At 40.1% G+C, this 23483-nt stretch overlaps 1 protein-coding gene across 3 annotated transcripts in view; it reads right to left on the bottom strand.

Annotated features, from left to right (window-relative positions):
- sytl5 (synaptotagmin-like 5) overlaps positions 1-23483 on the bottom strand; it is a 31693-nt gene that overhangs the window by 5941 nt on the left and 2269 nt on the right. The window contains exons 2-11 of one of the 3 annotated variants that reach the window (XM_063888585.1): positions 9214-9555; positions 8913-9128; positions 7811-7923; positions 7612-7729; positions 6218-6361; positions 5592-5694; positions 5361-5490; positions 4247-4347; positions 3538-3633; positions 2106-2171 (exon numbers count right to left, since the gene is read on the bottom strand). In XM_063888585.1, the coding sequence (XP_063744655.1) occupies positions 2106-2171; positions 3538-3633; positions 4247-4347; positions 5361-5490; positions 5592-5694; positions 6218-6361; positions 7612-7729; positions 7811-7923; positions 8913-9128; positions 9214-9332 (1206 nt within the window). In that variant the 5' untranslated portion in view covers positions 9333-9555. The remainder of the gene's footprint in view (positions 1-2105; positions 2172-3537; positions 3634-4246; positions 4348-5360; positions 5491-5591; positions 5695-6217; positions 6362-7611; positions 7730-7810; positions 7924-8912; positions 9129-9213; positions 9556-23483) is intronic. The other 2 variants (XM_063888586.1, XM_063888587.1) reach the window with 2 other exon arrangements.

Here is a 23483-nt window from a genome sequence, read left to right as displayed (position 1 = left end):
TTTTTCTGCTACCCCCTTCCACAGCAGTACATCCTTTTCATAAACTCATGTCTGTTTCCCCTGAGTGGTGGTGTATATTGCAATGACTATGGATAGAAACTTTATACAACCCATCTTCAAAACACCCAAACTATTCTTTTAGGGTAAGGCTCACGCCCTTTAAAATTTCATCTGCACCCTCAGGCAGTCGAATACTGCACACCTCAGAGTTCACATAATTCAAACGCCCTTGGACACATAGGGAGAACTAGATTACTCTACTATAGAGGAACTTGCCTGGATAAAAAAAGGCTTTCAACATATGATATCAAAAATAAGTTAATAATCTGTGTCTGGGTCTAAAAAATAATCATGACAGGATGGATGGTGAATTATTAATCTGGGGAATGAGTTCTTAAAGTTACTGCATATGAAAGGATTTGTGATAAAGCAGAAAACTTGACTAAATTATTTCTTTCATGAATTAGCAAGAGAAAGGATGAGGTGGAAGAATATGAGAGACACTGATCTCCATACGGAATTTATGCTTCTGCAGTTTCATTCAGTATAATGTGGTTCTTTCTTTTCTTTTTCTCTAAGATACTCGCTTCAACCTGTTTTTGTTCGGTTCATTTTGTAAGACTGGGTAAGTGGTGTCGGGAAGGAAATTGGAGGAGTTGTGGATTTCAAAATAGACTGAATTTCCTATCTCGTAACAATGTTGATGTTTTGGTTTGATTAAAAAGCTAAACCTGAAAGCAAGTAATACTGCAACTTATAACTATTTCTTATTTATAAACCTGTCAATTATGTTCTTAACTTTAAATCATTGTGGCCTTTTAAATACCAAATGATCTCTTTTGTCCAAAATCCAAAACCTAGTCAATGTACTTTTACTTATTATGTCATGTAAATGCGGTAAACAATCAGAACTTATATTGTGGAATTAAGAAGTTTATGATTGAAAAATGACTTTGACAACTCAATTCTTTACCTCATCGCTTAGCTCAAGTCAAAAACAAAAAACACACTCGGTCAAACAATAGACAGATTACATAAAAGGAAGGAAGTGTAAAATATGAAAGTGAAATTAACATAGATTCAAAAGACAAACAGTTAAAAGAATGTTAAAGCTGTTTGTAAGAGCAGTGAACAATCGGTCTTGATATTACCAGTAACATGACATGTGCTGTCGAACAGTGAGTGTGTTGACCTGAGGCAGCACCTCTGCAGTTTCATAGTCTACCAAATTAAAGAGCTTGCAGAGCACATTTTGGTACCTGCAAAACATATTTCACCAACAAAAGACTCTAAATAAGTACAAGCACAGCAGGTAGTTTTGTCTGACACACATACGGTGTCGTAGCTCTGGACAGGATTTAGCTAATAATATTTCTGTCTGAAAAGTGTTGAGGAAAGAAAGAAAGCGAGAATTGAGTCACGCTGTGCATCTTCTGCTGGAAAATCTACCACATTTAAATCCTGCTGGGAGCCAGTGTGATTAATGACTAAAAAAATAATGAGGAGCTTAATGGAAGTAGATGTAGCTAACATCACATTAAAAAGCAAAGCCAAACTAAACATAGTGGTATATTCAGGAAAACTCAGCATCCATTGATGAATTTTGTAGCTGTTTTTGTGCTTTTCTCCTGCATTTTAACCAGAGATGGGGGATGGCTCAGTATGCTTATTTATTGTCTCTCAATGGGACCATATATTGTTGAAATCCAAAATGTCATGATACACAATAAATGTGTTGTGATAATAGGGAGCTAAAAGGGGTTTGTTGCATTATAACAATTTGGTTGGTTAAAATAAATTATAGTTCACTGTTTTCCAACCGGAGCATGCTGGACTTTATTTGTTCAGCTTTATTGGTCAAATCCTGCATCCCACACACAGGAAGTGTTTACGGGAATACTTCAGTATTGTTATTGTATTTTTTTTTCATGAAACATTATTTATTGAATTACAAAAAAACATGTTATATCCTTATGTTGTTATCAAGATTCAAAACATGTCTATACCTGGATGGAAGAGTTTGGTCACATCGCCTAGCCCTGATTTTCATCGTTATAATGTTGTGAATATAAATGCATGCAGAAACGTTGAAACAGGAATCTTACGGTCTCAGCGTCCGAGTCGGGGACATTGAGGTGCCCCCACCTCCTCTCTGAGCCTGGAGTGGAACACTAGCAGCGATTCATTTATGAGATAACAGGGGGCAGGAAGGAAAGAGAGAGAGGAGAAGGAGAGAGATCTGAGCTCTTTGATGTGTTAGTGATAAAGACAGACCCCGAGCACAGACCCCCCCGGCCCCTGAGGAGGAGCTGCTCAATCCCCGTCTGCAGCAGCACAGCCAGAAACCACATTACATACGGTTACCATGGTGATTATCAGATGGAACCACAGAGATTACAACTCATCTGGAACCAGCAAAAACTGAACACACACACACACACACACACACACACACACACACACACACACACACACACACACACACACACACACACACACACACACACACACACACACACACACACTGTATATAAAGATTTGTATTTTTGTTTATATATTTTAGTCATGCCAGTGTGGCTCAAATGATGATAGAGACTGAAATTTCACCAGAAGATATACATTTGTGTTTTTGAGTCTTGACAACTGCTGGTTGGATTTATTTGTCAGCTTGTTTTACGACCAAAACAACATATTAAACTATGGAAGCCCTGAGAGGCACGAGAGAATGAAATAAATAAAATCAGTTTTTTTTCTCCCAGATTGAAAATAAAGGTCTAACCATTGACGGAAATTGCACTGTTACATAAATGGCACCAACTACAGTTGTGCTTTTATTATATATCCAAAGCCCTGCGTGAGATGAATCATCAGCGGGCCGAGTATATTACAGTGCATTTCAACTTCAGGCTATCTGCATAATGTCCCACATCACCTCCCTCCACTTCCATTCATACTGAAAACAGAGGCTCAGTGACGGCTGTTAGTCACTTATGAGATGACATGGTAAATGTCAGACAGGCAGGACGTCTGTCTCGCTTGTTTATCTGTGAGGATCTTCGCACAAACAAACACACACTGAACAAAGACCATGGTATGAGTCAGGAAATGGGCCCAATTATTCAGGCCATTTGAATAACTAGAATTTCTGCCAGACTAAGTACCCAAGTGTAAACATGGTAATCAGAGACAACCAGTTTAAGATGCGTGTGATAAAAAACAACATCACTGAAACCCAGTCGTCCCCAAGCGTGCAGCAGCAGAGGAAGGTGTTTGTGACACACACTGCCCCAAAGCACACACTATGAGTCAACAATAGAGCAGACACCTGAGACACACGTCAGGTGATGAAGAGTCTATGTGCACATGTACGTCTTTGTACTTTGTGGGAAAATACAGGACTTCCATAAATCTCTGTTTGATTTCTTTTGAATTTTGAGGGAATGTTTGCCTTTAAATGACAAAGAACAGTGTACAAATAGTGTACTATTGGCTTCTAAGACACTTCTATATTTGTACTTGTTTGAACACAGGTTTTACCGATGACAGTGCATTGCTGATGCGTCGGCTAGGAGTCTTGCTGTGAGCCGACATCAGGGCATCGATGTCTTCCTCTGCATCCTCATCAGAAAACTCCTGCGGATGACAGCATTCAGATTTAATCAAAAGAGGAGGTTGGCACGGGAAGCTGGCCAAAGCGACTTTGTACGTTATACAGTTTCCCACACAGTAGCTCTGTGTGGGTGGATGCAGCCAGCTTCCATAAATTCAACCAGACAAGGCGTGATAGAGTGTGGCAATTTGTGTACATGCGTAAAATCACAATGTCATTGGGTTTATAGTAAACCTGTGATCATGAATGGATGAGTGAATACAAAAATACGTGTGTGTTTGGAGTGCCAGCCCTTTGAATGCAAATGAAAACAAAGACAAAGCAGCACTATACCGACCATCAGATACTCAGCCTGTTATCAGCCTACAGACGTTTAGAGGTTTGCCATGCTCTTTGAAGTGAGCTCTGATGTGAAATTAACATTCAGCTCCACATGTGATGCTTTACTTTGAGTTTACAGATGCTGAGCTGGATATGGACACACGGTATAGTAGATGTATGTATTCAAAAAGGGGATTGAAAAACAGAATGTGTGCTTGTGTGCTGAGTTTCTGGTCCTGTGGTGAATGTGTTAATATATGATCAGTGTGATACATAGATTCAGCTGAAGCAGAAAGAGGGGATGATGGCGCTTACAGCTTCGTTGAGGCCGGGGACGGAGCGGCTCCTGAGACTGAATGCGTCCTCGCTGGGTTCAGACCCCGCCGCTGACAGGTCCATCTCTGAGCGGCTGTGATCTGGTGCAGGGAGAGGAGAGAGGGAGAAAGGGGGAGCAGAGGAGGAAAGAAGAAAAAAAAATGTTTCAAAGATGCAGTTTGAAGGGAGTGAGGGGCTGGAAGGCAAACACAGACAAAATACAAGCAGACAGTTACAAAGACGGGAGACACTAACGATTGTAACCATGTTATCTGAACCATGCTTAAACTCAATATTGTGAGCAAGAAATGCAGGTTGCAATATATAGTTAAAGCGCCAAGTAAGATCAGTGGTGATAAAATGCCTGATCTGAATAATATCTTTCATAAATAAGCATGTTTACTAAAGAAGTGTCCTTGTCTTTCTCTGTATGGAGAAGTTCAGCCCTACACTCCAGACACAGATTAATACTTCTTATTGCTGAATTATTACTTTGCTTCTGACACCAATGACACCAAGTTGTTACATTTCCTCAGAAACCAATTGATGAATAGTTTTCCCCTTAACCACAGGGGGCTGATGTTGATGCTTTTAGGGCTGGTACAATCAGAGCTTATAATGAGGTTTTCTCAAAAGGCTTCAAAGCAAACAAACATCCAAGAATTGAAGTTTGAATAAAGTGATTCCTTGTGGTAGCATGTGTTATGTTCATGATAATGAACTATTTTCAGTATTTATAATAGTGATAATAAGCTCTGACACATCTGTAGCCGTGAGTGGACCTTCAACTACGGTAAACATAACCACTTCAGAAGAACTCGACACACTTCTGAGCAGCCGTTACTAGTAGGGATAAAGGGTCTGGCACTGAGAGACAAATTGGAAGAGATTATACTTTAGAGTTCAACATAAGCAGCAGACAGACAGAGAGGAGTAAGGTAATAGCAGTATTTGTGAAGATGTGATATTTGCTCTTGACATAAGGAGAATTGTGTCCTTTACAAGATACTAGTTGGAGAGCAGAAAGATGTGAAAGAGCCAAAACTGTGATTCAAACTTTGAGACAACAGCAGGAGCTGAAGGTGAAATAAAAACATCTGCTGTAGTGAGGTACCTGATGAAACCGAGGCTCGGGAGACAGAAATGGTCGGAGTCCCTGAATCCTTCCTCTGATGGCCGGTAGCTGTTTTCTCAGACACACTGTCACTGGAGTTTACACTGGCAACGCTCTCTGCTCCATCAGGCTGTGTGCAAACACAAATAAAACACACCCAAGCTGTTAAAACAACAATTGAATCTGCCTAGTTGTCCATGGTGTGTTGCTGTTTGCGTATCATTTGCTGACCCTGACCCTCCGGCTGTCGCTGAGAGAGGAGGATCTGTCCAGAGTTTGTGAGCGCAGGTTGTTGAGTACAGTGGGCATCCCCGAGGACTCCAAGGCCACCACACTGAGAACCAGAGAGAAATCAGTCATCAACAAGTTTAACACCCCGGACATTTAAACTGCTTTCAGTCATCAAGGGTTGAAGTTTTTACCTGCCTGAGGCTCTTTGGCTGCCTAAATAAAAATGCACTGAGAAATCAAAGGATTTTTTTAATGTGATTGAGCTTTTAAGAACTGTCAAGGATATCTCTGGATTTTTATTTGATGTTTGTTTCTTCTTAAGTCATTCAACTGCTTTGCCCTGAGGCCTGAAAGTGTTCACTTTTCAAAGAGACATCACCCATTGAGATAAGTAAATAGTCAAAACCAAAGTTACTATTCACTTGAAACTGACATGAGGCTGCGTCAGTGCAGAGAGATTGACTATTAATCTAGAAACACGTTCAAAGATTCAAAAGCAGTTAAAGTGAACTCGGACATAGCAATGATATCATTTGTGTTATCTTTGTATTTTCAGTTTTGTCTTTTGTTTATTTTCCAGTAGATCTTTGTTTGATTGTGCTTTGCTAATACAAATATATGGAAACCTGTTAGAACGTGGACTCGGTGCAGAGCAAACACTTCGCCCGCTTTGAGCGTCTCCATCCGAAACCGTTTTGACACTGGCGCTGTCAACTCCATTCTCCGGCTTCATGGCCTTTCGGTTTCCTTTTTTCTCCATCTTCATCCTTCTACACACACACACACACACACACACACACACACACACACACACACACACACACACACACACACACACACACACACACACACACACACACACACACACACACACACACACACACACACACACACACACACACACACACACACACACACACACAAACAGATCATCTTTTATTTGCCTTATATATTTAACCTAACTCAGTTTTCAAACAGCAAAGGGGGTCTTGTTAGAGATGAATGTACAATCCAATGAACTCAATTGTTTGAAATTATTTTCACTAAGTAGGTTATTTTGTTTCCTGTTTTTTCAATTTCTTGTTTGTTGTCGTTAGTAGGATGAAAAAAAGGTTCTTCTACATTGTAGTCGACCCCCACTCTGGCTGCAAAGATGACAAGGTGGGTTTATCAGTTGGTCCCACACTTAGGTCCATACTAACGAATCTCAATATCTACGGGATGGACCGGCAGAACTTCTGTTACAGGCATATGCAGGTTTATGTTTACATGATCAATTAGGAACCTGGAAACGTATATCATTCCCATCAGCCTCAGCTACTACCGCTATACTTGATACCACTATACTTAAGTGAATCCGATCATTGTCTATCACTACTTTTTTCTGAATTTCGATGCACATTTAAAATCTAAACTTTTTCACTTGAGTTGCAAAATGTAGTGTGTTTGAATAAATGATGTCTGATTATTTCATTGTTTTATTAAATGGGTTATTTAATAAAATAATAAGGGGCATTTGCAAAATTGCAGCTTCTTTTGTCGTTTTGTAAGTATTTATTTTTGTGCATATTGCTTCTCAGTCTGAATCACCGTGATGCCTTCAGGAACCATCAGAGTGCAGCCGAGATGAGGAGCAATGCTAGCCTACACAATTAAATTACTGCTGTTCTGCTCGGCCAGATGTATTTCAAAATGCATTCAGAGTCTCTGTAAAATCAAATAAACTGATCTTTCTAATGCCTTTGTACTGAAGCAAGTCCTCAACACACTGCAGATTGCTCTATCACATACCGTTTGGGTATATTTTACGCTGTACGCCCTGTGCTTACGGCTTACTGCATATCTTGGATATTTTATGAGAGTCAACCCTATTAAATTCAGATATGTATGTGTTTGGACCTAAGATTTTCATTGCCATTGATAAACTGCAGCTGCTGAGCATACTTTATAACAATAAAAACCCTTGAACTTTTGAAGGAACATAAATGGAGCTGTTTTGTTCGGTATTTCCACTGCTTACCCTTTCCTCCTGGCCCCATCCACAAGGTTGAGTACAGCACTTTTTTTGGATTTTGGGGTGTCGGGTCTCTCTGACTCAGAAGTGGCTGATGGGTTTTCTGTCGACTTTTTGTCAGTGACTGTGGATCAAAAACAGAAAACATGTCCCACACTACCTCACATATCATTGTGGTTTTGGTAACATTAGAGGTGTAACTCACTGGTCGGGCTACTCATGATTGTCTGTTTGATCACGTCACTGCTCGCCACTCCCTGCTCAAAGCGCTTTGATCGCTCCTCCAGGAACCATTCACCTGTCACCACCTTCAGCTCCCTGCAAACACAACACCCACCTCACTCAATAAACACTTAATGAGAAATACACCAAAGCTTTGGGATATCTTGTGTTCAATAAGTTTAAAAGATATACATTTTATGAGTTCTTTATAAGCAAGTACAATACAATTTAAATGGTTTCATTGTTATAACGGAACATATGAAACAAAACCAGGAGGGATAATATAGCATACTTTTCTTTTGTAAGTGTGTAGAATAACTTCACAGTGTTTAATATATTTAACTTTAACTTCCCAGCTGTATGCAACATTAATTCCTTCATCTTTAATCATGCCTTTCTCCTGGATAACAACAGGAAGTGGATGGATGGATTAACCAATATTTAAAATAAAGTCTTTTTTTAAGGTCCACAAATTATTTTTAAGAAAAACCTTTTGTAACCAACATAATGTCCTACTGTGAGACACAAAAACATTTAGTTTCTTGTTTACGGATTGTGTTTTTAGACTTTTCAGGACCTGCAGGTACCCGTAATGAAGAATGACTTTCCCTCCGTCTGTCTGCTTGAGTTTCTAATGGTGATTTTCAGCATATGTCTTTAGCCTTAGGTTTCTTGTGTAGGTGTATAGAGCTAAAACATTTGCATAAGCCAAAAGTTTAGAAAAAGTTTTACTTCTTGCCCTTACAGACTCCAAAACCTCTTGTGGGCAAAGTGTATTTTTTATATACTGGCTGCAGTGAATGAATTGGCATCTCTGCTACTTCCCGGATCGATTGGTACTTTTGTTGTGTGAATGTTGACTTTGATTACAGATAGGACACCAGAAACACTAAATAAGTATTTAGGGAGAGTTTGGTGAATTCTTTTTTAAAGTCATGTAGAAGATGGCAGCCCTGAAACCCCCAAGGCCCTCACAGACAAATGGAGACAGATGTCTGTCATTGACCATCTGATCCTAGCCATCTGGAGTCCATTCCTCTTCTAAACACTAAGCTGTTCTGGTCCTTGGTAGTCATGGCACTTACGAAATCTTGGCGCAAACGCTACACCTCCACTGGCGTGCTTTAGGAGTTGAAATTCGGCAGTCATTGCAGACGCGCAGCTGACAATCCTCGCAGAGATCTCCGCGGTCGAAGATAAGGCCCAAACTCTTGAGGCAGCGTGCGCACTGTCGCTCCCCGAGCTCCTGTTGCCGACGGGACCCTTTGCGTTTAATTTCAAGCAACTCATTTTTTAGCTTTCTGTCGGAAAGAAAAGAAGAGGAGGCATTGAGGAAACTCTGAGTGAGTTGAACATGAGTTTAAAAGGTGATGCTGAAGTACTCACCTTATCCTCTTCTCCTCACGTTTCCTCAATTTCTCATCCTTCTGCAGCACCTTCAGGATCATGTCTCTTTCATGTTCCAGCAGAAAGGAGAGGTTCAGATCCTCCTCGACCTGCTCCATTGGTCCTTCAGTCTACTCGCTGCTGGTGAAATCAGCTAAGCAAAGATGTTGCATGGAGGAGGTTTAGAGAGAACTACATTATGCTGGAAAACGCTCCAGTAATTTTACTGCTTAAGATTGGATCGCTGGCATAGTCTGAACTTTGTCCATCCAGTTTTTCAGTGTGATCTCCTCTGGTGTTCTGTTTCTTGAGGATGGCAAAAGGGGACCCCTCTCAGAAAGTCTATATGACGTCAAACAGACACAAGAAAAAAAAGTGTAAAACTTAGCTGGCATTATTCCTGGTTAAATTGCTTATTTTTTTGTTGCCAGTGTCAAAAATACAATTATTATAATACAAAAATGATTGACAGGATTTATAACAGGGAGCAAAATAATTAGTGGACATTTAAAAGCTCCACAGCAGCTTAACAAGCACACAATTAGACTCCAAGCCTGACATTTAGAGCACAACACCCACATGTCTCAGCTTCTATTTGCAGAGATCCATCTTTTCCTCATTTAATGACAAGACTTGTTCTAATTATCTGCACACCTGCGTGCCAAAACACACATCCACATAATATTAATTGGGATTGGGAGACTTTTGCTCAAAGAGTCTGACATTTTAGCTATACGAGTGAGGCTGTAGGAATCGAAATGTCAGTCTTTCCGTCCTCCACTTTGGTCTACACTAAATATCTTAACAAGTATTGGTTGGATGGAGCAGCAGTAGAAGCATACAACAACCCAAGGTGACAATGATGAGGGCGGTCATAGATGGAAATATTTCTTGAGAGGCTGATGGGAGAATAAAGTTAAAAATCGTATTAAAGATTATAGGGTTTTAAGAAAACAATCCGGTGCTGGAGCCCCTTGAAACACACTCCTCATAGTAGGCCCGTGTGAAGAATGTAGTAAAAATGTTGCTCAAGATGTTACTGTTTCTGATGAGCGAGAGACATATAGAGCAGTTTGAAGTTCAATATCTAATAAAAACACACTATGACATATGGACTGGAGGAGCTGGGGAATAAACCACCTTACATTTAAAGTGTGTATAACATTAGATACAGCTGCCTGTATTATGACAAATAACCATAGCGAACAGTGTGAAGAAATAAAAAAGTCATTCCTACTGTAGCCTTGATGAGAACTGCTAAGAGTCCCTGGTGCCACTTTAGGACAGAAAAATGATTTGATTTGAATGCTACACATGAACACACACTGACACACAGACTCAATTACCAATCTAGCTGCAGTGCCTGATCAAGTGCACTGCAGTGAATAACCTGATTGGCACAAAAATGGCTTTCCATGCTGTCTATAAAAATCGACCATGAATATCGGTAAGTAATAAAAATGGGGTACATGAGCCACTGAGGGACAGAATTCTGCTTGTGCAGGGGCTGATGAAGTCAGGAAATAAAAATTGAATGGAGTGCAGGGATATGCATAAGCCCACACCAGCCTCCTTCAGTCCATATTCATTACTGTCCCTTTCATCCTCGTCCTCTCTTCTCTCGCCTCTTCCCCTCACTTTACATGAATTAGCACTAATGAACCGGCAGACATTATCTCAGCTTCATTTGCAACCAAAAGCACACCATGACATCAGTGATTATGGCATTTTAAGCTCAACTGCAGCTGCATTGTAGCCAATGAAGAAATGTTCCTTCACCTTTTGCTTAAGATGGGGATTTAAAAGAAGAAATAATAATGATATACAGATAGCTTTGCATTTGAGAGACTCACACTCCTGAATACCAATATGCGTTGCTGAACTATTCACTCTCTTGGAACAAGAATAGTTTACAGACATGCTAGCAGCTCTGTCAGGCTGCATTGAGCCGGAGCAATGCTGCTAACGTCAGCATGATAACATTAGCATTTAGCATTCGCCTTTGCAATTAGCACTAAACATAACATGCAGCTGAGGCTGAAAGCGTGACTCATTTAGTAGGTACTTGGCAATGGTGGACACTTTAGACTTGCTGTTGGCACTGGATGACTGTATGAATAACGTTTTACTCTTAAGCACAAATGTCAAACTTATAGTGGAAGGAGAATAAATCCCTGTTCAAAGTGTAGTGCCAATTCATTTGGTAGATCTTGAGATATTAAAATTAGGACCCCAGTGATGGATTGACTGACCTTAGAGCCAGGGAAGCTAAAAGACCTTTGATGTCTGTGTAATGAGCAGCTTTCATATTCTGTCTTTCTGACCTGCTAAATGTATTCTGACTTAATGATGCTGTGAGTTACTTCCTTGACTGCGAGTTGTTCTGAGACAAACACTTTGTACCACGATATCACTTTAAAGATAAAAGGTCAGTGATGTGAGCCAGAAACATCATGAGCATTTTTACAACACAACCTGGATTGAATTTTAAAATTGGTCAAAATCAAATGTAAGTTTGCCAGCTTATTAGGTGCACCTTCATAAAGTTATAATGTGCAGTTTCGGTTGAAACTTTCGAGTTGAAAATATTGGTAAATCTATTATTTAGTTGGCCCTTATTCATATCACTATGATAAACACAGAAAATGAAATGATAACATTCGTGAGGGTAGGATTAATTGTGTATATTACACTGCATTGGTTTTCATTTCAGATTTAATAAACTGGCAAGTAGTGGAGTGTGTAAAGTAGAAAGCCAAAACCAAACAGAACATCCAAGCAGCCACCTGATACTGCTGACTTAAACTTGGTCAACAACATTAATAAAGCAAAACTAATATTTATCTGAGCATCTCTCATATAACAGTCATGCTGTGAGAGCACCACAGTATCTCAGAGTTTGTATTGTGTTGCAGTAGGCGTGCGTCCCCTCGCAGTCCTCCCTGAGTACACACCGCACACATTCCTGCTCTCTCTGCCCTGAGCAAACACCAGGCAGTTAAAGTTTGGCTTCTGTGCAGAGGAAACACACTCACTTTTCAGCTCTGCATTAATACTGTAGCCCAGAGGAAACTCTCAGAGAAAGCACAGTGACTCATTTTGCTTGCTTTCTAGTCAGGGAAGGTTGAAAGTCTATCTTTTTCGCACTGTCTTTCCAACCTATAATGGATCGTTTGTCACTGAGTCTTTGCTCCACCCAGGACATCTGGCCACAGAGCCACAGGTGGTGTGCTCGGTGTTTCGTAACTCTGGCATTTTACCACCAGTCGGTCTGGTGTTTTCTGCAGGTGGTCGGGCTTACAGACAGCAGAATCAATCTGCCAATTAAAGACCACAGGTGTGCTGGGAGGAACTGAGCACCACTTGGCAGTAAAGCAAAGTAGACATGGATGAGAAATGTACTTGGGATCATCCATTTATTACTGAATGTTCATCGGGAAAAGAAACGATCAGAAACGAAGGTCACACGATGGCTGCACATCACAAGAACTTCAGTCCTTCAGTTCACTAATCTCAGCTAGAAGGAAAACCTTCAAATGGAAAGAGCTTCAAGAGGAAAAGATTGCAAGATGACTCATTTTACTTTATTATGTTCTGTCATTGCAACACTGTGCTTCATACACCCGGTTATGTTTGGCTTTGGATGATACACTCTGCAAATAGCAGCCCAGTATGAAACAACAGTTCAATGAGGCTTTAAAATTATTATCATTATTATATTGGGCAGCACTTTTGAAACTCAACATGACTTTGAAACATTTCTCCCTCTAGCAATCAGCACTCCTGTGATTTAAACAACAAACATATGTCTCTCCAGTGGTTTGTTATTTTGTTTTGAATTGAAATTGTAATTTAATACAAGTAAAACAGTGACGGTAAGACCTCTTAAGCTGGTGTGGTTGCTAACTGGAACTCTGGTTTGTCTGGAAGTCTTTGGGATGGTGATTTGGTTATTTGGGCATTAAGTTTCACATAACACAATATTCTTTTCAATATACGCCCTCATCCAACCATGTCATTAGGGTCAGGAAACAAACGAGAACAGCGTGTATATCCTTTCCCCTGTGTGGGTTTTCTCTGGCTTTCTACCACAGTCCAAAGACATGCAGGTTCGATCACTTGTAGAGGTGGAAGAAAATCAATACATTTATTGTATCACAATGTTATCGTTTGTGCTACTGTATTGATTACTTCCCTTTTATTTAGAGTGTAAAATGTATAGGGGAATTCTGCCTTTAAATATTTGTTTCACTTTTTTTACCCGAAGACTTCTGCAAGCTCTTTAAATGTATGTTTTACGGATATAAATAGGTAAATGTTCTTTTCTTGAGTGCATGTGTAATAGTGCTGTGCAGGGACTGTGATAAATGCAAATGCCGTTCAAACTGTTCTGATATAGAATCTTGTGTGTTTAATGCTAAAATAATTGCCTTGCTTAGAATATCACAGTATACCAGAGAGTATCAGATCATAACCTGGAATCTGATATATAATTTTGGCAGATTTGCAAGCAATTAGTTAATAAGCTCCTAAAAATCATACATAGTTGTGAATGTTAAAGATCTATGATTCATCTCTGTGATTGATTGGCAACCTATCCAGGATGTGCATGCCCCCCCCCCCCACACCCACACACACACACGTTTAAAGGTTGAGTGGATATATCTGATGGATGGAGCCCTACATACAACTGTGCATTTTTCCCTGACTCATCTCTCAAGACCCTGCACACTCCGCAGCTCATATTTCTCTTACTTGTTCACTCTTCACTTCTGAACTTCAATTTTCATTGCAGAAGGCAGCAACAACTTATCGGTATAACACACACCTTTCTCTCTGTGCAAATGCAGTTACTATACTCAATCTTCCAGTGAGAGAAAAGTGGGATGAATGAGGTTGAGAGAAACGATATGGTGTGTGGTGTATTTCTGCAGAAATGTGGGTCACCCACATGCCTTTTAATATGGAAAAATAATCAGCCACAACTTTAGCTCTAGCCTTGTTATTTCAGCGAAGGGCAGGAGATATCTTTTTAGCCTGAAAGCAAATAAATCATAGGGTGGATATTTTACCTTATATCAGCACATTCTTTATATCCTGGGAGGCTGGGGCTTTTCCAGATAAGTTTTCTAGCATGTTCCCTACCACAACATGTTGACAAAGGCAGCAACAGTGTTAAGAGCAGCATCACGAGATTATTAATCAATTATATAAATTGCAGTTCTATGTAAGAGACAGCAACAAAAACCAAACCTTTTTCTTGGATGGTTTTCTTGAGCAGGAACTACAGTCCTTAATGCACCATGCATCTTCTCCTTTGTTGTAATTTATGACCCTTAAATCCCCCAGAGGTAATTTACAGGATGCTGTACATTTTCTTTCTGAATCATTAATGTGAGGCGGCAGTAGACAGGGATGATGAGTGGCAGAGAGCATCTCTGGTGACCATTAAACAGCAGGTCACCTTAGCTCTGCCAGAGACCTCCTCCTGCGGCTGCAGGCAGCCAACACAGCCTCTTATATGATCCACATATACATTCAGACATGCATTAAGTGTAGAGAACATTAATGATTCATCAATCATAATGATATATCTCATAGGTGGATACACCAGTGCCATGGTAAACGCAAGAGAATATAAGCTATACTGATATGAGTGTCTGCTGGTACAAGACGGGGATGATTTTGGGTCTCTAATCAACACCCAATAACCATGCATGCCTCATTCATGCCATGTGGGAGTTACCATAATTACCACTTGTTTAATATACTCACATACTCCTCGCATCAACATTCAAGTCGTGATCACAACCTCCTGAACGATATGGAAGTGCTGGACGCAAAGAGGATGTCATTCAAGTTAATCAAAGGATAAGTCTGGAGGTGTTCTTTATTTTTCCTTTTGTTCATAACTCCCATTAAAAGATCAAAACCAGAAATGAATTGATCCCACAAATGAGTAATGTCTGTGGGGTTTATTTCTCTGATTGCTCCATTGTCTTCTAAAAACAATTTAAAAAAACATATGCTGCAGTTAATACCCACTAGACCAGCACTATTATTCTGCATATCTTAAGAGCGTCAAAACTAAAGTGCAAGGCAGCTTTTTATTAAGTAATATTTACAGAGCCTTTTACCAAAAGTGAAACTATAGATTATTGAACAGTGTAAAGAGACTATATTGGGGAGAGCTGACTGACACATGTTGACCTTTTAATGGAATTTATTGACACACCCTTTTTCCTATTTGATCCTTCTTTAAAATAAAAGCATACATATTAGTAGGTTTAGTATTGTATTGACTCATGTAAGTGATAAAATCAGTTGCTTTGGATTGAATTCCTACCTATTTACTGCTAGTGATCTGATTTGAAATATTTCCTTTAATATTTTAGCTTTTCATGTAAACCATCCATTCATGAAAAAGCAGGGGAAAAAAGGATGAATCACACCAGACAGCAGACAAACTGGACTTTGAAGCCCAGGCAGGTGTTAAAAGGCTTTACTCCAGGGGGAAACATCACGACAATGACAGATAAAGCGATGTTTAAAGTGCAGCAAAACTCAGCAGACATCAAATTCAATTGCTTTTTGAAGTAAGAGGAAGCGATGAAGGACAACGCTCTCAACATATATTTCACATAAAGGCTACAGTCAACCCAATCACATCTACCAGGAGCTACAAAAGTCTGAGAGCTTTATTATAAAAAAACTGTGTCTTTAACAACAGTGCTGTGCAAATTCTGACAAAGATATATGATGATGTTGTACTTGAGAAAGTTTCCAGCACGCACAGTGTGTCACAATTTAAAGGCATTGAAGCAAATAGGATTCATCCTGCTCAACCGTGCATCTGCCTGCATGTAATCCTCTTCCTGAGATCGGATGTAGGAACTGTGTTCACAGCAAGGTATAATCAATGGGCGGACATCGTCTTCACAGGGAGCTGAAGATGAGATCTGGCAGCGCTGGAGGAGACAGGAGAGGTTTCTAGAAAGAGACACTGGGATGGAGGACGCAACATCTTCAATGATACATGACGTGTTTGTCTGAGCGGAAAGTATATGTGTACTTTTCACTGAAGTGGTGACCTCTCTGTGTCCATCTCTCCACACACACACACACACACACACACACACACACACACACACACACACACACACACACACACACACACACACACACACACACACACACACACACACACACACACACACACACACACACACACACACACACACACACACACACACACACACACACACACACACCTCAGGGCAGATAGCATATCCACACCACTGCAGTGCACTAATAACCTCTCTCAGCCTGTCGACCTGTCAGACACACTGTCCATGTCACTACCAATCAAGCGAGGAGCTGTCTGCAAACACTCCTCTTTATCCTCCGGACTCTCTGCATGTCAATAAGTCCTCTGAAACACAGCCACCATCATTGACACGGTGTCAGTCAGAATCCAATTTGCAACCTTAATTAGTTGAGTGACTCTAAAGGTAATGAGGTGACTTTGGACAGCGATGTGAATAACTCACCTGCGTCAAGCCGGAGACTTTGCATAACGGTGACTAGCATTCTGTCCCCGCCAGATTTGGCCTTTTGTCTCTGATTATGAGTCTACAGGGAGGGCGGAGATGTCAGGCTGCAGCTGAGAGACAGATCCACGGGAACAGCAGCCAATCCTTTGATCTAATCTCTAAACTGGCTGTCTAACAAATATTTCATGCTTGGACTGGAGATGAGTGTTATAGCACAAGAGAGAAGGTCGACTTAATAACATTGCCAAAACCAAACTAGTAAGTGCTGCAGAAGAAAAAAGGCTGTCATTTAGAAGGAATTATTGCTCAAATGGTATTAACATCACATACTTTCTGACAATCTCTCCTGCAAGGCATTCTAGGTGTTGCACTAGTTTTTAGACACAAATCAATTGTTTAGAGAATGAAAAAAAGAGAGCTGAAGTTCAGGGTCTCACTTCCACACTTGTATACTTTTGATTACAGGAAGTTACAAAAAAAAATGTAAATACTTAAATGTGAATATGCTTCAGCTGAAGTGCGTGGATAAATAATGTCTGGAACTCGAAAAGAACAATCTGAAATACTCAGTGTTCAGCAATAATTGGCTGGTAGTTTGGAGAATGAAATGGGAACCGTGTGGAAAAATGTATGACTCATTTTGAAAACACAGGTTTATCTGTAATGTTGCCATTCAGCTGTGGTGGTAAAGCAATTCCTCTGAACCACCTCTCACGTTTAAAATGCTGCGGTTCAGTCTGTGGGAACCTGGACTTTGGTCTGAAGAGTCGCCGGTTCACGTCCCGATCGGACCAAACAAATAATAATAATATGGAGTGGACTGGTACTCGAGAGGAGCCAGTTCACCTCCTGGGCCACTGTCGAGGTGCCTTTGAGCAAGGCATCAAACCCTCATCTGCTCCCTAGCACCGGCTAGACTGGCTTCCTCTCCGCTCTGAATCCTCCCAAATGCATGTGTGCATGTAACTGTTTTGGAGTGGAAAACTGAATTTTCCCTTCTGGGATCAATAAAGGTCCATCTTCTTCTTCTTCTTCTTCTTACAGCCATGGAGCACTCATGTCACAGCCACCGTAAGATTACAGCTCTCTCAGGAGCCATCACCAGTAATGACTTATTAAGCCTGCAGGCCTCGACAGTTCACCGCAGCGTTCAATGGAGCAGAAAATAGGAAAAACAAACCAACAGAGTTAGTGCCTCTAAAAACGTTATCTAGAGTTTTGCTGTCAGCTGTTTTGTCTTATACAACCCAGCACTCCTTCTACTTTTTGCTCCTTTCACCTTCACTGAACTCAGTCTTACGTGTATGCTGCTTCATTGTCCCCGAATTGATGGGTTGTTTGTGTCATTTCACCCACTAATTAAGAGGAAAGGGCAGCTTGGGCTCAGGAAAAGGCTGCCACTCCTCCTAACAAAACCAGCGGAGAGAGAGCACGGATCTTAAGACGGAAAATGGATGATTTGTTTGTGGGTGTGACTGAAGGAATAAAAGACTAGCAGGAAGGGGAAAGCAGATTTGGGGAGTTGTCGCAGGAAAGTCAAATCAGGTGTTCGGTGATGACTTCAATGCCAGTTACGTCTTCTGTAAGTGTTGTTTTTCAGTCAGTGCACAGGGAGAAATGCATAAAAGAAAGACGGTTCTCCTGCGCACAGAGCAGATGAAACACAGTAGCAGTACTGTGGTCACTGTTGCGTTAAACTGACATTTTCTGGGAAATTGCTTTATTATTTAATGATGTGTTATGAAATACACTCATGTTAAAAATAACCTATTACATTAAAATTGCATCACCAAAAATAATCCTCACCCATTTCCTAAGCTGTGAAGTCTAAAGCCGGTGGAGCCTGACAGAAAAAGAGTCTTGATTAAATTTCCATTAATTCCAGGCTTTATTTTTTCATATAATGAAAATAATTGTCAAACAAGCACAACCCAAACACAGTCACAAAAATCTGAGTGGTTCTAAAAAAGTCAAAGGAAAATAATTTGGAGTAAAATCTGAGTTTAATCCTACAAGGCATGAGAAGCTATGTTGGCAAATTAGTCATGGTGGTGTTGAGCTAAATGCTAATGTCAGCAGCATGCTTACAATGCCAAAGCTAAAATGCTGATGTAAGCAGGTTAATTTTTGTTTACCATGTTCATAATCTTAGTTCCTCGGTGAGTACTAACATGTGGTAATAAGCAGCCAAAGCTGATGGGAATGCCGTTGGTCTTGCAGGTATTTAGTCACAAAGTGAAGTATAGGACGATTTCTCATTTAATTTAATTTCATGGATGGATAATCATCCGCACTAACTGGGAAAATGCCCTGCGGGTCCAGATGAGCTGAACAACTGTGTTAAATGGATTAAGTGAATGTGAATGTGTTTGTTAATATTCATAAAGCAATATTGTAAACCGAAATGTCGTGGAAATCCTTTCAAAACACCACATAATCCTTATAATCCAAATGCATTTCTAAATGTGCATCTCCTTTAACTCCTTATCTTCTATGTCCCTTCTACCCGCGGTTACCTCAATGCATCTTAAATAAATCATCAAGTGTCTTAATGTGATTAATTACATACATGACAAGAGCTGTCTGTGTGAAACAAGATCCTTTCATTTGCCAGAAACAACAGAGATTTTTAGCCAGTTTGCATTCTACACCACAGAGCTGGCACGGTTCAGGCTTATGATGAAAACTGTGAGACAGTTCAAGTGAAGGCAGTCTGGCTGTTGGAAAAACATACACATATTCTGTTGAGAGTATCTCAAATCTCAAATCTGAAAAGAACGCTGTCAGCGAGCATCAACAGATAAAACTAAGATATCAAAAAGAAGTATTCTTTGTGATCTTTTATGACATGCATCTTTCAGGAAACCTTTTGTTTTTCAGTGCGTTATGTGTTCTCCAAGACAAGCTTTTAAAGGACAAGAGAGGAGAGGTTTTTAAACAGAGGCTGGATCTCATTAACCCAATTTCAGTTGTGGCCTGTGCATCTTCTTCCCAGAGAGAAACAGAGAGAGACATTCAGGTTATAAACAGCTCCCTCTCCTTTCACCAACATGGCTGAATATTTCATGGCACTCATTCCTGTTTAACTGCTGCTTGCCACATTGTACTGCACTTTGTCTTTTGCTGCACTTCCGGCTAATGGAGAGAGGGAATCCTTTGAAAGTGCTTGTGTGTGTGTGTGTGTGTGTGTGTGTGTGTGTGTGTGTGTGTGTGTGTGTGTGTGTGTGTGTGTGTGTGTGTGTGTGTGTGTGTGTGTGTGTGTGTGTGTGTGTGTGTGTGTGTGTGTGTGTGTATACATTTTAACCTTTAATCAGAGTATCAACTAAAATGCATGAGTAATTTAAAGCCAAGGGGTCGCTAATGGATTATGAATTTTCTTTTAAGATTAGCCTGTCATTTCAGTTTTATCACACTGTATGTGGATACATCAGCGTAACTATGGCACACAGGAGACAGATGCACAATGAAATTCAGTGTTTGGAGGACAGATAAGTGTCTTGGCGGGCCTCCAGAATGGATCAATGAATAAAGATCCTGCAGAAAAGACAAGCAGCTGTTTTCAGCAGGTGGACTAGGTATCAACAGTCAAACAAGTCAAAAAACATGTTTGAAAAGATTGGCGTCAGAAGAGTCGTTTTGCTTGAAGATCATGATTGGTGAGGGAATTTAAGATGGTCATGACATTAACTTAAACACGGACTTCGAGAAACTAAAACATTAAAACGAGTTCATTTCTGACAGCAAGCTCTCAACGACCCACACACTTCCAAAAAATCCTGGCTATGAGCCAAAACAACTGCATTTATCAAATAAACCTTTTGACAAAAAAAGGTCAACCTGACAATAACTGAAATCTAGCGCTCGTAAAGCCTGCAGAGGTACTTCAGCAACTTTGCAATTAGCTGCTGGTGTTGTGTCATAACCATGTTGTATACAGTTGAAATCATCATTATTGTATTAATGTTTCATATGAGTTATAAGCCATAATTTAGAATAATGTTCAGGTCTGTCAAAAATGGTGGGTAGTATAAACACATCCTGTGTGCAAGTTGTTAATGATAGTAAGAATTGTCAGAAGCTGTTGGTGACAATTTGAATTTTTTAAGGTTTCTTATTAGAAAGTTACTTTACCTGTAAAACCCTAAAAAACCTTCATCAGCTGCACCAATTACAGAATCCAATAACAATAAAAAGATCAAAACATCGACTCAATCACTTTACATCACATTACATTACGCTTTTATCCAAAACAACTTTCCACAAGTGCAAAAAAACATAATGATACATAATGAACAGCAAGAACCTGCATATCCACTCAGAAAATATAACAACCAATCACAGGTGATCCGATTCCTATTGTGCTCTTAGCATGTGCAGACATTGTGTCTCACTGTTAAGAACCAACACAATGCATGTGGACTTTGCCCTTTACAGCAAATATAGGCGAGGTGGACAGGAAATTCCACTGAAGCTAATATTCAAGATTATGTGATTAAAATATGTCCCTGAGAACCACATCTAAATCATACCACTCCTCAGTGGTCCCCACCAATACCAATGTCATAAAGTATGTGACCTTCTTTCTTGAATAGATACAAGCACTCAACAAAATGTTGTCCTATGCCTTTAAAAAAGATAACCATGGAGTTCATGTGAACAGGTTTCACCTTCACACACTTTACCTTGTACTAGCTTTGCAATTACTGTAGTTTATTGTGTTTTATGTATTTCTTCGAACTGGGATAGACATTTTCCCTAATTTTATAGACCGAATCATTAATTGATAAAAAGTAAACAATCAGCACATTATTTCATAAAGAACAGAATTCAGAATTGTAGCTAAAGTCTTGTTCAGCATTTCCTAGTCCGTTATTAGAATATAAATATTAGAACACAATATCATAAAATGTGCTATGTGCTATAAAGACCATCGTTTTAATGTCAATATTAAGACTAATCACTATAGTTTTCCACTGCATGTCCCAATTTCAACCATGTGTCATGCTCCAAAGCTCTCAGAAAAATATAAATTAACCTTAAGTTTAAGATTATTTTGTCTAGTCCCACTGTCACTAACTATGTTTCGTTCTCTATCCAATGAAAACTGAATAATTGTTTTGGGTTATCAATGTATACTCTCAGGCTATGACTCCCTGTCACATTACAGCTGTCCTTAATCTGTTCAAATATATTTATTGATTCATGGATGTGCATGACTTTCTAACAATGATTCTAATTAATGTCAGTGCTTGATGTACGCTCTGCTGTGTTGACTTTTCCATACAGCACACCATGGTCAACATGCTGGTGCTGGGAAACTACAAAATAATTATGTCATTTTAACAAGAGATGGTTTTGAGCATGTGTACAGCCACATATTTGCAGGCTGAAGTGTCCCATCATCCCATCACAGCCCAGCATCCCCCTCAGGGCTGCAGGTCAACATCACAGAGCGCCCACAGTGTGTGTGTGTGTGTGTGTGTGTGTGTGTGTGTGTGTGTGTGTGTGTGTGTGTGTGTGTGTGTGTGTGTGTGTGTGTGTGTGTGTGTGTGTGTGTGTGTGTGTGTGTATGTGTGTGTGTTTGTGTGTGGCATGTGTCAACATCACATCAGAGGTTTAGGGAGGGCGACACACAGAGGCATCACTGCCGGACCGGCAATCTATCACAGACCTGAGTCATTCCTCTCAGCACTGCCTCCAAATTACATTTCTTATTTTTTAAGTGTTTCCTGCCCTCCCACATCTTCAGTGTATGTGCATCGACGGGTTTCCACTGAATGCCTTGCTGAGGCTCTGATTGAACGAGGAGGCTATTGCATCTCATGGGGCTATAGGCTGCATACCAAACGGGGTGCACCAGAGCCGCATCAGTGAGTGGGCGGGAGGGAAACCCCGCGCATCACGGCACTACAGAGATTCGACTTTATTGTATGCAGCAGCACAGACAAGCTCTGTGGCAGCAGCTCGGGTCCTCAACTGAGATAATCCTGATATAATCGTGCGGATTATAGTAGGTTTATTGAGATAATATTAAATGATAGCTCATGTTTTTAAAGGCAGAATATTATGTGAGACAGAGTCTACATCCCACTAACATATTTGAACTTCATTGTTCTCTTGTTTGTGGTGACTCAATGTTTGTTTTCTCTAAGGTTGTGCCGAGATGGTAGAGTAACCCTTGATTTTTAAAAATTGGTGAAAACTCTTGGAAGATTGGAATCCCAAAAGACCTGTCTAACCTCACCACTTGAGTTAAATGCTCAAACCTTAACCATATTGCGATAGTTTCAGGGCTAAAATCTCACCAGCTCTAAAATCTAAATCTGAGACGGCAGAATATTGAACTGATTAATAATGATAATAAATATTTTTTTGGTTTATTGTTCAGTTAAAGTTAACAGTAAAATCTATTTTTCCAGCTAAGGCTACATCAGCAGCTATAGCTTCCATTTGATATAAGGCTATTAGCTGTTTCTCTCTGTCAAACTGTGTGTGATGTAGTTATTGCTAATTGTACATCCCGCAGGCTATAATAATTATGCCTTAATGTCAAAACTCTTAGTCTAGTCTGAACTCCAAATAAACCAACTAATCACAGTGTTTTGGTTTTGTAGGTCAGAGTACATCAGTCTTACACCATGAGTTGCAGCCTTTTTACAGCAATGTCTGGGATAATGATGTAAAATGTTAGAATTTATATGCCCGCACACACACACA

This window comes from Eleginops maclovinus, chromosome 7 (assembly GCF_036324505.1).
Source record: "Eleginops maclovinus isolate JMC-PN-2008 ecotype Puerto Natales chromosome 7, JC_Emac_rtc_rv5, whole genome shotgun sequence".
Lineage (NCBI taxonomy): Eukaryota > Metazoa > Chordata > Actinopteri > Perciformes > Eleginopidae > Eleginops > Eleginops maclovinus.
The sequence above is the reverse complement of the archived record's forward strand: the minus strand, read 5'-3'. Positions and strand labels throughout refer to the sequence as shown.